Source organism: Oncorhynchus keta, chromosome 14 (genome assembly GCF_023373465.1).
Source record: "Oncorhynchus keta strain PuntledgeMale-10-30-2019 chromosome 14, Oket_V2, whole genome shotgun sequence".
Taxonomy (NCBI): domain Eukaryota; kingdom Metazoa; phylum Chordata; class Actinopteri; order Salmoniformes; family Salmonidae; genus Oncorhynchus; species Oncorhynchus keta.
This window is the reverse complement of record NC_068434.1, coordinates 54,096,061-54,110,387: the sequence shown is the minus strand read 5'-3', so window position 1 is coordinate 54,110,387 and position 14,327 is coordinate 54,096,061. Positions and strand designations below refer to the sequence as shown.

The 14,327-nt window shown below is 44.0% G+C and overlaps 1 protein-coding gene across 5 annotated transcripts in view; it reads left to right on the top strand.

The window, feature by feature from the left end:
- The window catches only part of LOC118393626 (low-density lipoprotein receptor-related protein 4), a 214,855-nt gene that overhangs the window by 148,647 nt on the left and 51,881 nt on the right, over positions 1-14,327 (top strand). For all 5 annotated transcript variants that reach the window (XR_004827577.2, XM_035786476.2, XM_035786477.2 and 2 more), the window contains exons 7-13: positions 2,741-2,860; positions 2,963-3,088; positions 6,760-6,885; positions 7,020-7,154; positions 7,336-7,461; positions 8,170-8,400; positions 9,256-9,412. Coding sequence is in view for 4 of the 5 variants with exons in the window: in XM_035786476.2 (XP_035642369.1) it covers positions 2,741-2,860; positions 2,963-3,088; positions 6,760-6,885; positions 7,020-7,154; positions 7,336-7,461; positions 8,170-8,400; positions 9,256-9,412 (1,021 nt within the window). In the remaining variant the exon portion in view is untranslated. The remainder of the gene's footprint in view (positions 1-2,740; positions 2,861-2,962; positions 3,089-6,759; positions 6,886-7,019; positions 7,155-7,335; positions 7,462-8,169; positions 8,401-9,255; positions 9,413-14,327) is intronic.

Below are 14,327 nucleotides of genomic sequence, written 5' to 3'. Positions count from 1 at the left end.
CAGTTCCTGCAAGAGGAAGGCATTGATGCTATGGACTGGCCCGCCCGTTCCCCAGACCTGAATCCAATTGAGCACATCTGGGACATCATGTCTCGCTCCATCCACCAACGCCACGTTGCACCACAGACTGTCCAGGAGTTGGCGGATGCTTTAGTCCAGCTCTGGAAGGAAATCCCTCAGGAGACCTCATCAGGAGCATGCCCAGGCATTGTAGGGAGGTCATACTGGAGGCCACACACACCACTGAGCCTCATTTGGACTTTTTTAAGGACATTACATCAAAGTTGGATCAGCCTGTAGTGTGGTTTTCCACTTTAATTTTGAGTGTGACTCCAAATCCAGACCTCCATGGGTTGATAAATTTGATTTCCATTGATCATTTTTGTGTGATTTTGTTGTCAGCACATTCAACTATGTAAAGAAAAAAGTGTAATAAGAATATTTCATTCGTTCAGATCTAGGATGTGTTACTTTAGTGTTCCCTTTATTTTTTGGAGCAGTGTATATATATATATATATATACAGTTGAAGTCGGATGTTTACATGCACCTTAGCTAAATACATTTAAACTGTTTTTCACAATTCCTGACATTTAATCGAAGTAAAAAAATCCCTGTCTTAGTTCGGTTAGGAAAAATAGTAGTCAGAAAAATAGTAGAGAGAATGATTTATTTCAGCTTTTATTTATTTCATCACATTCCCAGTGGGTCAGAAGTTTACATACACTCATTTAGTATTTGGTAGCATTGCCTTTAAATTGTTTGACTTGGATCAAGTGATTTGGGTAGCCGTCCACAAGCTTCCCACAATAAGTTGGGTGAATTTTGGCCCATTCCTCCTGGCAGAGCTGGTGTAACTGAGTCAGGTTTCGAGGCATCCTTGCACATGCTTTTTCAGTTCTGCCCAAATGCACAAATGTTCTATAGGATTGAGGTCAGGGCTTTGTGATGGCCACTCTAACACCTTGACTTTGTTGTCCTTAAGCCATTTTGCCACAACTTTGGAAGTATGCTTGGGGTAATTGTCCATTTGGAAGAACCATTTCCGACCAAGCTTTAACTTCCTGACTGATGTCTTGAGATGTTGCTTCAATATATTCACACAATTCTCCACCCTCATGATGCAATCTATTTTGCGAAGTGCACCAAGTCTGTCCTGCAGCAAAGCTCCCCCACAACATGATGCTGCCACCCCTGTGCGTCACGGTTGAGATGGAGTTCTTCGGCTTGCAAGCCTTCCCATTTTTTCTCCAAACATAACGATGGTCATTATGGCCAAACAGTTCTATTTTTGTTTCATCAGACCAGAGGACATTTCTCCAAAAAGTATGCTTTTTGTCCCCATATGCAGTTGCAAACTGTAGTCTGGCTTTTTTATGGCGGTTTTGGAGCAGTGGCTTCTTCCTTGCTGAGCGGCCTTTCAGGTTATGTCGATATAGGACTTGTTTACTGCAGATATAGATACTTTTGTGCATGTCTACAGGGTCCTTTGCTGTTGATCTGGCATTGACTTGCACTTTTCGCCCCAGAGTACGTTCATCTCTAGGAGACAGAACGTGTCTCCTTCCTGAGCGGTATGACGGCTGCGTGGTCCCATGGTGTTTATACTTGCGTACTATTGTTTGTACATATGAGCGTGGTACCTTCAGGCATTTGGAAATTACTCCCAAGGATGAACCAGACTTGTGGATGTCTACCATTTCATGGTCTTGGCTGATTTCTTTTGCTTTTCCCATGAGGCACTGAGTTTGAAGGTAGGCCTAGAAATTCATCGACAGGTACACCTCCAATTGACTCAAATTATGTCAATCAGCCTATCAGGAGCTTCTAAAGCCATGACATAATTTTCTGGACATTTCCAAGCTGTTTAAAGGCACAGTCAACTTAGTGTATGTAAACTTCTGACCCCCTGGAATTGTGAGACAGTGAATTATAAGTGAAATAATCTGTCTATTAACAATTGTTGGTAAAGGTACATGTGTCATGCACAAAGTAGATGTCCTAACCGACTTGCCAAAACTGTGATGACTCCAACCTAAGTGTATGTAAACTTCCAACTTCAACTCTATTTATATATGTGTGCCGCACTGCTTCTATATATATATATGTGTGTGTGTGTGTGTGTGTGTCTGTGTCTCTGTGTCTCTGTGTCTCTGTGTCTCTGTGTCTGTGTCTGTGTCTGTGTCTGTGTCTGTGTCTGTGTCTGTGTCTGTGTATGTGTGTTTGTGTATTTCTCTCTCACCACCTGGTGTTTTGATCATCCCCTCATCACACACAGCACTGCTTTATTCTTCTCTCCCTCTCTTCTGTGCTGTTGGCCCTGTTCCCTTCTCTTGTCTAACTGATAACACTGCACACAGACACATGCAGACACGGTGTTCTACAGCACTTGTTCTCTCACGCTTTATCTCTTTTTTTTTACTCTCCCTCGATTTATTCATTCCTCACCTCTCTGTCCTTATCTTCTTCCCTCAGCCCTTCAACCTCATGTGAACAGGCTCTTATTGTTAGATCATTAATAAAAGTGTATGTGGGTTCGTTTGGTCTTGGATAGATATGTTTGATTCTTTTGAAACATGCATGTCCTGCCCCAAATGTTTATTTCTGTTTTGTCCCTGTAAAAGCATCTTTGTATTACCAGATATTACCTTCAGATAAATTGTTTTACACTGTCAGGGATGATTAAAGTTCCAAAATCATTTTCATTTTATCTCACGGTACTGGTTGTGTGTGTCCTGCAGCCTCCCACCAGCCTTGTCGTTCTGTGGAGTTCATGTGCAGCAGTGGGATGTGCATCAACGCTGGCTGGAGGTGTGACGGGGAGTTTGACTGTGATGACCAATCAGATGAGAAGAACTGCAGTAAGTATCTGCTTGTGTGTGTGTATATATATGTGTTTGTGTACATAATGTATGTAGATTGTGTACGTGTGTGTGTCTAACCGACCTGTCCTCTCCCTCCAGCCACCTCCATGTGTACTGCGGATCAGTTCCGCTGTGCATCGGGACGCTGTGTCAGGTTGTCATGGAGATGTGACGGAGAGGATGACTGCTCTGACGGCAGCGATGAAGATGACTGTGAGAAGACTGGTACGTGTGTGCAGATCGGCATCAATCTAATCTCGACAGTAAAAATTAAATAAAAGGGTGAAAAGAAAGAAAGAGCTCCATGGACTTAGTTCTTATCGGCGGGCTATGAGCTAAATCTTACACCTCAGACAGGCACCCTACAGTTTACTATCCATGATAACAGTTGCAGGACAACTGGATAAAAGCGTCTGCTAAATGGCATATATATATATATAATAACTCTCCATGCTGAAAAGCATAATTTGAGAGGAAACTGTCAGAGGGAAAGCATATTGGCACATTTTACATGCTCGTAACCAACTGTGCTATTTGGTTCGTTTTTTTGCGTTGTTTGTAACTTATTTTTAAACTTATTTTGTACAAAATGTAGCTGCTACTGTCTCTTATGACCGAAAATAACTTCTGGACATCAGAACAGCGATTGCTCACCTCGAACTGGAATAAGCTTTTTCCTTTAACGAATCCGACGAGAATGAGATAATCCTTACCCGTGAACAGGCCCGGTCATTTGCGTGAAGAACAGACAGAGGAAAAGGAAGGTCGGGCTGCCTTCTGAGAATCCGTAGGCGAGCGAGAGAACTCACACTGCCATCCGTTCTACTGGCTAACGTGCAATCATTGGACGTAGCTTCTTCTCTGTTCTGCCGGTGCATGGACAATCACGCCAGCTCTATAATATCTGTGTAGTCGTTTAGCCACGACTAGGTGAAACATATGATATTACAGTTTTTAATGTCCTATTGGTAGGATAATCTTAATCATAGGTCATCAATTTTATTTTCTAATGATTGCACGTTAGGCAGTAGAACGGATGGCAGTGTGAGTTCTCTCGCTCGCCTACGGATTCTCAGAAGGCAACCCGACCTGCCTTTTCCTCTGTATTTGTCTATTTGTCAATAACAGCTGGGTTGCGATGTCTAATATTAAAGAAGCCTCGAGGTGTTGCTCGCCTGAGGTAAGCTGTAGACCACACTATCTACCAAGAGAATTCTCATCTATATATCCCAAGAATCACAGTTTCACAATAAATGCTTGTTTTGTTCGATAATGTCCCATCATTTATGTCCAATAGCTTCTTTTGTTAGGGCGTTTGGTTAACAATTCCAAACGTGCGATCTGGTCCAGTCGGACGAAACGTTAAAAAAGTTATATTACAGGTCGAAGAAACTTGTCAAACTAAGTATAGAATCAATCTTTAGGATGTTTTTATCATAAAAGTTCAATAATGTTCCAACCGGGAGAATTCCATTTTCGGTAGAAAAGCTATGGAACGAGAGCTAACTCTCTCGTGACCACGCATCATGAGGCTGTAACACTCTGCCAGACCACTGACTCAAAGAGCTCTCATCCGGTCCCACTTCACAGTAGAAGCCTCATTCAAGTTTCTAAAGACGGATGACATCTAGTGGAAGCCTTAGGAAGTGCATCTTGACCCATATCCCACTGTGTATTCAATAGGGCTGAGTTCAAATACTACAAACCTCAGATTTCCCCACTTCATGTTTGGATTTTTTCTCAGGTTTTGGCCTGCCATATGAGTTCTGTTATACTTACAGACATCATTCAAACAGTTTTAGAAACTTCAGAGTGTTTTCTATCCAATACTAATAATAACATGCATATATTAGCATCTGGGACTGAGTAGGAGGCAGTTCACTCTGGGCATGCTATTCATCCAAAAGTGAAAATGCTGCCTCTTATCCCAAAGAAGTTAAGGTCAACAGGTCAACATTCACAAAGGCGCTGAGCCAGACGAATTACCAGGATGTGTACTCAAAGCATGCGTGGACCAACTGGCAATTGTCTTCACTGGCATTTTCAACCTCTCCCTGAATGGGGAGATACCTATGTGTTTCATGCAGACCACAATAGTTCCTGTGCCCAAGGAAGCGAAGGTAACCTGCCTAAATGATTACCGCCCTGTAGCACTAACGTCTGTAGCCATGAAGTGCTTTGAACGACTGGTCATGGCTCACATCAACACCATCATCCCCGATACCCTAGACCCACTCCAATTCGCATACCACACCAACAGATCCACAGATGACTCAATCTCAATCGCACTCCACACTGCCCTTTCCCACCTGGACAAAAGGAACACCTATGTGAGAATGCTATTCATTGACTACAGCTCAGCGGTCAACACCGTAGTGCCCTCAAAGCTCATCACTAAGCTAAGGACCCCGGGCCAAAACACCTCTCTCTGCAACTGGATCCTGGACTTCCTGACGGGCCGACCCCAGGTGGTAAGGGTAGGTGACAACACATCCGCCACGCTGATCCTCAACACAGGGGCCCCTCCGGGGTGCGTGCTCGGTCCCCTCCTGTACTCCCTGTTCACTCATGACTGCACGGCCAGGCACGACTCCAACACTACCATTAAGTTTGGCAATGCCTGACAACTACGAGGCAGCCAGAGGGAGGTCAGAGACCTGGCCGTGTGGTGCCAGGACAACTCTCCCTCAACATGATCAAGACAAAGTAGATGATTGTGAACTACAGGAAAATGAGGACCGAGAACACCCCCATTCTCATCGACGGGGCTGCAGCGGAGCAGGTTGAGAGCTTCAAGTTCCTTGGTGTCCACATCACCAACAAACTAACATGGTCCAAGCACACCAAGAGAGTCGTGAAGAGGGCACGGCAAAACCTATGCCCCCTCAGGAGACTGAAAAGATTTTCCATGTGTCCTCAGATCCTCAAAAGGTTCTACATTTGCACCATCGAGAGACTGGTTGCATCACTGCCTGGTATTTCAAATGCTCTGCCTCCGGCGTCAAGGCACTATAGAGGATACTGCGAACGGTCCAGTACATCACTGAGGTCAAGCTTCCTGTCATCCAGGACCTCTATACCAGGAGGTGTCAGAGGAATGTCCTAAGAATGGTCAGACTCCAGCCTCCCTAGCCATAGACTGTTCTCTCTGCTACCGCATGGAAAGCGGTACTGGAGTGCCAAGTCTATGTCCAAGAAGCTTCTAAACAGCTTCTACAAAGCCATAAGACTCCTGAACACCTAATCAAATGGCTCCTCAGGCTATTTGCATTGCCTCGCCCTTTTACACCGCTGTTACCCTCTGTTGTTGTCATCTATGTATAGTCACTTTAATAACTCTACCTTCATGTACATATTACCTCAGCTAATCGGTGCCCCTACACATTGACTCTGTACCGGTACCCCCCTGTATATAGTCTCGATATTGTTATTTTACTGCTGCTCTTTAATTACTTGTTACTTTTATTTATTTTTCTTATCGGTATTTTTTAAAACTGCATTATTGATTTGGGGCTCGTAAGTAAGCATTTCACTGTAAGGTCTGTTTTATTCGGTGCATGTGACTTATACGAATTGCTTTGATTTGTAGTATTTGGCGCATGTGACATATAAAGTTTGATTTGATTTTGGATGACCACCCCACCCAGGGTGGAGTCTAGATTCAGTCAATCTAAAGAACAGTTACCATTACCCCACAGTCCTTTTGTGTCTATACATCAAAAGTCAGAGGCTACATCCCCAAATGGTACCCTATTCCCTATATAGTGCACTTCTTTTGACCAGGACCCAAGGGGTGCCATTTGAGACACAGCCAAATGAGTTTTCAGATGTTGTTCATTGTTCTTCACAGCTTTTTTCCAGGCCATTGTAACTTTCTCCATCTATCTCCCCACCAGACACCCCTCCATGTGCTCCAGACCAGTTTCTGTGTGGTAACGGCCGCTGTATTGGCCAGAGGAAGGTCTGTAATGAGGTCAGCGACTGTGGAGATGGGACTGATGAACACCCTCACCAGGACTGCCGTGAGTTATGTCTGACTGTATAAGGGGAAGGGTGTGGGGTGGGTGTGCCGGGTGTGTTTGGGGACTTATTCGGAAACTTCTGTAAGGCTCCACATCATAACATCTCTCTAACAAGTGTGTGTGTTTGAGTGTAGGCCCGCGGTCCAGCGATGGCAACTGTAACCTGAATAACGGAGGCTGTTCTCAGAAATGTCAGATGGCCAGAGGTCTGGTACAGTGTACCTGTCATACTGGCTACAGACTGATGGAGGATGGCAGGGCCTGCCAGGGTGAGACTACACCCCGTGTGTGTGTGCTTGCGATGAGAGACTGAAAAAATTCAATGTATATGAGCTCTGTGGATTTTATAATGAGTTGATTGAAAATGTATATATTTGAGGTGTTTACACACGCAGCATCATCATATATTCTCTTACCCCCCACCCACCTGTCTACATGGACCGTTCCCAGATGTGGATGAGTGTGCAGAGGAGGGCTACTGCAGCCAGGGCTGTACCAACACAGAGGGAGGGTTCCAGTGCTGGTGTGTGCAGGGCTATGAGCTGAGGCCTGACAAGCGCAGCTGCAAGGCGCTGGGTGAGTTCACTCACAATCTTTCAATTTAAGACCTTTGGCTTCAACATGTGGAGGGATTGTGGGCACCTGGGGAAGTTGTTTACCTAAACATGTTTTGCCTGCATTGAATTAAAACCATTTTCCCTACTCTGCCCTGGGTAGCGGGTGACCCATATGCGTCATAGTTGTGTTGAAAACATGCAAACATGTTTAATCTGCATTTAATTGTAACCATATCCCTTGCTTAGCTTGGGGGAGTTGGACTGTGGCTGAGGTTAGCTCATGGTTTAAGGTCAGAAAAGCAAGTGCTTGGTCGCATCCCAAATGCCACCTTATATCTTACAGTAGTTTACTATAAAGCAATAGGGAGCCATTTAAAATGCAGGTCTGGTCTGTTATAAATTTAGATATGGATGTGTTGCTAGGGTCCACTACATTGCCAATACAGCACCCCTCAAATTTGGTGTGTATCACTGGTGAACCCCGGTCAAGCATCTCTGCTTGGGTTCCAGTGCCCAGGGGATGTACTTGACTGACTGACTAATATTAATGTTGGGTCTTATTGAAAGTGATGGCTGGAGTTTCCTGCAAGAGCTGAGTTTTTCCTGTCTTTTCCTCTCTCCCTTGCACTCCATACCCTCTCCTCTTTCTCTCACTCTCTTAACCCCTCATTTTTCTTGTCACTACCCTCCCTCTTTCCTTTCCCTCCTCTCTATACCCCTCCATTAGGTCCTGAGCCAGTGCTGCTGTTTGCGAACCGTATAGACATCCGCCAGGTTTTGCCCCACCGGTCAGAGTACACTCTGCTGCTGAACAACCTGGAAAATGCCATCGCTCTGGACTTCCACCACAACCAGGAGCTGGTCTTCTGGTCTGATGTCACGCTCGATCGCATCATGAAGGCTAACCTAAACGGGAGCAATGTGGAGGAAGTGGTTTCCACTGGCTTAGAGAGTCCAGGTATGCACATGACCATTTATGGTCTAACTCTAGTCAAAACACACACAGTAGAATGCATAGCAGGTGGTTTCCACCAGGATGGATACAATCACAAGTGCTCATGCTACATTCTGTGCACTCACAATTATGTAAAGGAAAGCCCAGTTATAACTACGACCACACATGGTTTTACTACAGTCAGAACATGTATCAACATAGAATGTACAGCACTGCAACAGTCATAATTCAAGGTTTAGGACAAATAACAAGTCAACACAATCTGGCCATGCTGATGAAGACAAATAGATGGCATTTTCTAATCCAAAAAGGTCAAGTAGAGGGGGGCTTATATTTGTTATGTGTAACTTGTGTGTGGTGTGAAATGGAAATGTGTTTTTTTTGCATATCCCACTCCCCCTGAGACACCCTCAGAGAGTGGGATCACGGCCAGGAATCGGCTATTATTGACGGCAACCCTGGAGCAATTAGGGTTAATGGAGCAATTAGGGTTAAGTGCCTTGCTCAAGGGCAGATCAACAGATGTTTCACCTAGTCGGCTCAGGAATTCGAACTACTAATCTTTCGGTTACTGGCCCAACGCTCTAACCTCTAGGCTACCTGCCACCCTCTAATCCCAAATGTGAATTTAGCTTCTACACTTTTACCCAAATTATTTTGCCACATTTTGAAATGACCATCTGTTGACTTGCTGGGTTGTGTTTATTAGGGCATGCAACATAACATGTTTTAAAACCTTTGCAATGGAAAACTAAAAAAAATGTTTTTAATTGGACAAGTCAAGACAGTCCCTTCATGTTTCAGTCTGTTTTCCTCTGTTTGGTACCTAATGAACATGACCCTGGTCTCTCCCTCTAGGTGGTCTGGCTATAGACTGGATCCATGACAAGCTATACTGGACTGACTCAGGGACATCCCGTATTGAGGTGGCCAATCTGGATGGAACCCACCGCAAGGTCCTCCTATGGCAGAGCATGGAGAAACCCCGAGCCATCGCACTGCACCCTATAGAGGGGTAAGTAGGATCTCTCTCTTTCTCTTCTCTATCCCTACCTACCAACCTGCATGCATTTTGTGTACCATACACGCAATATCAGGTCAAAGTACGCTGGTACAAAAAATGACCCTAAAATACACCAAAATAGACTTCTGAGCACATTGTGGTTTTTAACTCAACCGTCTGAAGTTGGAACTGAACCAATCACAGGACTCGGACGAGAAGAAAAAATCTCTAGCTCTCCACTCCCGCCTTCCCCGCCTCCCCGTAGTCGTAGTACTATTTTCCTCCCTGCAGCTGGTTGGCAGCTCTCCACTCGTCTGTTGATACCACTGATGCGTGAGGTAAATTGAGACCGGACTGTTTGCCAAATACATTTTCCGAAATTGTATGTGTTAGTTAAGCACTTAACCAATATTATTTCTTAGATAGCTTATTAACTAATGTGTCAATACAAAACAGGTAGTTAGCTACAAATTAAGAAGAAGCCAGTTTACATTTCTACTAGAGTTTCCACATTAAGATACCTATGAATTAGAATGATCATTACCCCTAAATTTAAGCTCGAAAAATTTGAAAGAGTCATTGAGACCACCTGAATTTAATTTAGGATCACACACTAGACTACTTTGCTGGCTGCATTGTTTAATATAATTTAAGGTTTCAGTAAATGGCAGTTACAGGTTAAAAAAAGAAAGGAGAAAAAAAGAAGCTAAATGCTCCAATTTCCTTCTCCAACTTCACAACTTCCAGACCTCTCTCCTACTCAAACTTAGGCCTACATCAGCACGACCTGGTCAGAAAAGCCTAAGGAGAGCCCTGATTGTACATTTAAAGTGGCAATATGTAACTTTTTGGGCGACCTGACCAAATTCACATAGAGATGTGAGTTATAGATCTATCATTCTACTTGAAGGCAAGTCTAAGCGGTATATCTTTTCTATGTGTGCTACTTCTATGCTTCCCGTTCTTAAGTCTTGTTTTTGCGTCTTTTACCTTCGGCGATGTACACCAGCTTCAAACAGATGAAACAACAATATTTGTGATTATGGAAAATATATTTCACAGCGGTTTAGAGGGTACAGTGATTCTCTGCACTATACTAGCTTATTTTGTCACATAAATGGAAATTAGGTGAACTATTACACTTTTAGCAACCAGGAAATGGTGGAGCGATAAATGCGTAGTGCAACTTTAAGTGTATTTCTCGTTAGCTACTGAAGAGCAGCCAATTACCAAGTACCCATAGCAGTCTATAGCCTACCATTCCTACTGAGCCAGTCTTCTGCCAACATCATTATTAGGCTAAAAAAAATGTGCATTTGCCTATGATTTGAGCAGTGTGAGTGTCGCACATGCACTGTCATGGGGTCCGGGGCTAGGGGTGCAGCACTAAAGTGAAACTACTAAGGGTTGGCAGGTCTGAATTTCTTTCCTTGCTTATGAAATGCTCTGCTGGTTGCAGTAGCAGCCTTGAGTTTTCATGTTGATGGAAAATAAACCAGGGACTTGATCTTGGGATTAGATGGTAGACTCTGGCACTTTATATCTGGAACAACTATTTAACTAAGAGCAGATTTCACTTTTATCTCGGCCTTACAGTACCACATGTGGAAATTCACTTTTTTTCAACAAAGAGCTTACCCATGATGTTTTTTATTTTATTTATTTCACCTTTATTTAACCAGATAGGCTAGATGAGAACAAGTTCTCATTTGCAAATGCGACCTGGCCAAGATAAAGTGCAAGTAGAGATACTGGGGTGCAAAGGATGAATGTGCAAGTAGAGATACTGGGGTGCAAAGGAGCAAAATAAATAAATAAATACCAGTATGGGGATGAGGTAGGTAGATAGATGGGCTGTTTACAGATGGGCTATGTACAGGTGCAGTGATCTGTAAGCTGCTCTGACAGCTGGTGCTTAAAGCTAGTGAAGGAGATGTGAGTCTCCAGCTTCAGAGATTTTTGAAATTCATTCCAGTCATGGGCAGCAGAGAACTGGAAGGAAAGACGACCAACGGAGGAATTGGCTTTGTGGGTGACCAGTGAGATATACCTGCTGGAGTGCGTGCTACGAGTGGGTGCTGCTATGGTGACCAGTGAGCTGAGATAAGGTGGGGCTTTACCTAGTAGAGACTTGTAGATAACTTGTAGCCAGTGGGTTTGGCCAACCAACGAGAGCGTACAGGTCGCAATGGTGGGTTGTGTATGGGGCTTTGGTGACAAAACGGATGGCAATGTGACAACAATTGAAGTCAATAAGTCATAATTTTAGTCAAAGTATGATATTGTGGGGGATGCCTTGTGTTTCCTCTATTATATGATGTGCTAATAAACCTGAAAGGTTCTTCCTCTTGAAGTCACAACTGAGCCAAACAGCTTTTCACTGTAGCCTACACTTGAGCCATGGATAAAATTAAATTAGGCGGTGCAAACTTTTTTACTAGAAAATTAACATAATCCATTGCTTATTTTGTAAATGTTTCGCTTATTTATTTGCTAGTCTGCATATATACAGTATCAGACAAAAGTTTGGACACACCTACCCATTCCAGGGTTTTTCTTTATTTTTGCTATTTTCTACATTGTAGAATAATAATGAAGACATCAAAACTATGAAATAACACATGGAGTCACGTAGTAACCTAAAAAGTGTTGAACAAATCTAAATCTATTTTCTATTTGAGATTCTTCAAAGCATCCACCCTTTGACTTGTTGACAGCTTTGCACAATCTTGGCATTCTCTCAACCAGCTTCATGATGTAGTCACCTGGAATGCATTTCAATTAACAAGTGTGCCTTGATAAAAGTACATTTGTGATATTTTTTTCCTTCTTAATGTGTTTGAGTCCATCAGTTGTGTTGTGATAACGTAGGGGTGGTATAGAGAAGATAGCCCTATTTGGTAAAAGACCAAGTCCATGTTATGGCAAGAACAGCTCAAATAAGCAGAGAAACGACAGTCCGTCATTACTTTAAGACATGAAGGTCATTCAATGCAGAACATTTCAAGAACTTTGAAAGTTTCTTCGAGTTCAGTCGCAAAAACCTTGAAGCGCTATGATGAAACTGGCTCTCATGAGGACCGCCACAGGAAAGGAAGACCCAGAGTTACCTGTGCTGCAGAGGATAAGTTCCTTAGAGTTAACTGCACCACAGATTGCAGCCCAAATAATTTCTTCACACAGTTCAAGTAACAAACATATCTCAACATCAACTGTTCGGAGTAGACTGTGTGACTCAGGCCTTCATGATCGAATTGCTGCAAAGAAACCACTACTAAAGGACAACAATAAGAAGAAGAAACTTGCTTGGGTCAAGAAACACGAGGAATGGACATTAGACCGGTGGAAATCTGTCCATTGGTCTGATGAGTCCAAATTTGACATTTTTGGGTCCAACCTCATTGTCTTTGTGAGACACAGAGTAGGTGAATGGATGATATCTGCATGTGTGGTTCCCACAGTGAAGCATGGAGGAGGAGTGGTGTTGGTGTGGGGGTGCTTTTCTGGTCACACTCTCAGTGATTTATTTAGAATTCAAGGCACACTTAACCAGTATGGCTACCGCAGCATTCTGCAGTGATACACCATCCCATCTCGTTTGAGCTTAGTGGGACTATCATTTGTTTTTCAACAGGACAATGACCCAACACAATTCCAGGCTGTGTAAGGGCTATTTGACCAAGAAGGAGAGTGATGGAGTGCTGCATCAGATGACCTGGCCTCCACAATCACACAACCTCAACCCAATGGAGATGGTTTGGGATGAGTTGGACCGCAGAGTGTAGGAAAAGCAACCAACAAGTGCTCAGCATATGTGGGAACATCTTCAAGACTTGGAAAAGCATTCCAGGTGAAGCTGGTTGAGAGGATGCCAAGAGTGCGCAAAAATGTCATCGAGGCAACGGGTGGCTACTTCGAAGAATCTAAATGCCACCCCACACCATGACTGACCCACCGCCAAACCGGTCATGCTGGAGGATGTTGCAGGCAGCAGAACGTTCTCCACGGCGTCTCCAGACTCTGTCACGTCTGTCACATGTACTCAGTGTGAACCTGCTTTCATCCGTGAAGAGCACAGGGCGCCAGTGGTGAATTTGCCAATCTTGGTGTTCTCTGGCAAATGCCAAACGTCCTGCACGGTGTTGGGCTGTAAGCACAACCTCCACCTGTGGACATCGGGCCCTCATACCACCCTCATGGAGTCTGTTTCTGACCGTTTGAGCAGACACATGCACATTTGTGGCCTGCTGGAGGTCATTTTGCAGGGCTCTGGCAGTGCTCCTCCTGCTCCTCCTTGCACAAAGGCGGAGGTAGCGGTCCTGCTGCTGGGTTGTTGCCCTCCTACGGCCTCCTCCACGTCTCCTGATGCACTGGCCTGTCTCCTGGTAGCGCCTCCATGCTCTGGACACTACGCTGACAGACACAGCAAACCTTCTTGCCACAGCTCGCATTGATGTGCCATCCTGGATGAGCTGCACTACCTGAGCCACTTGTGTGGGTTGTAGACTCCGTCTCATGCTACCCCTAGAGTGAAAGCACCACCAGCATTCAAACCTGCAGAACCACTCCTTTATTGGGGGTGTCTTGCTAATTGCCTATAATTTCCACCTGTTGTCCATTCCATTTGCACAACAGCATGTGAAATTTATTGTCAATCAGTGTTGCTTCCTAAGTGGACAGTTTGATTTCACATAAGTTTGATTGACTTGGAGTTACATTATGTTGTTTAAGTGTTCCCTTTATTTTTTTGAGCAGTGTATATACATGACCATTTTATAAATGGTATCATTTTGATACTATTGCATTTGACCACTAAAGTCTAGCTTCACAACATGCTTCACTGCTTTGATTGGTGCAGCTAAACCACCAGTGTCTGTCCTATAATGAACAGGCAACCACGAAGGAAAATTCAAGGAACTTGTTTTAG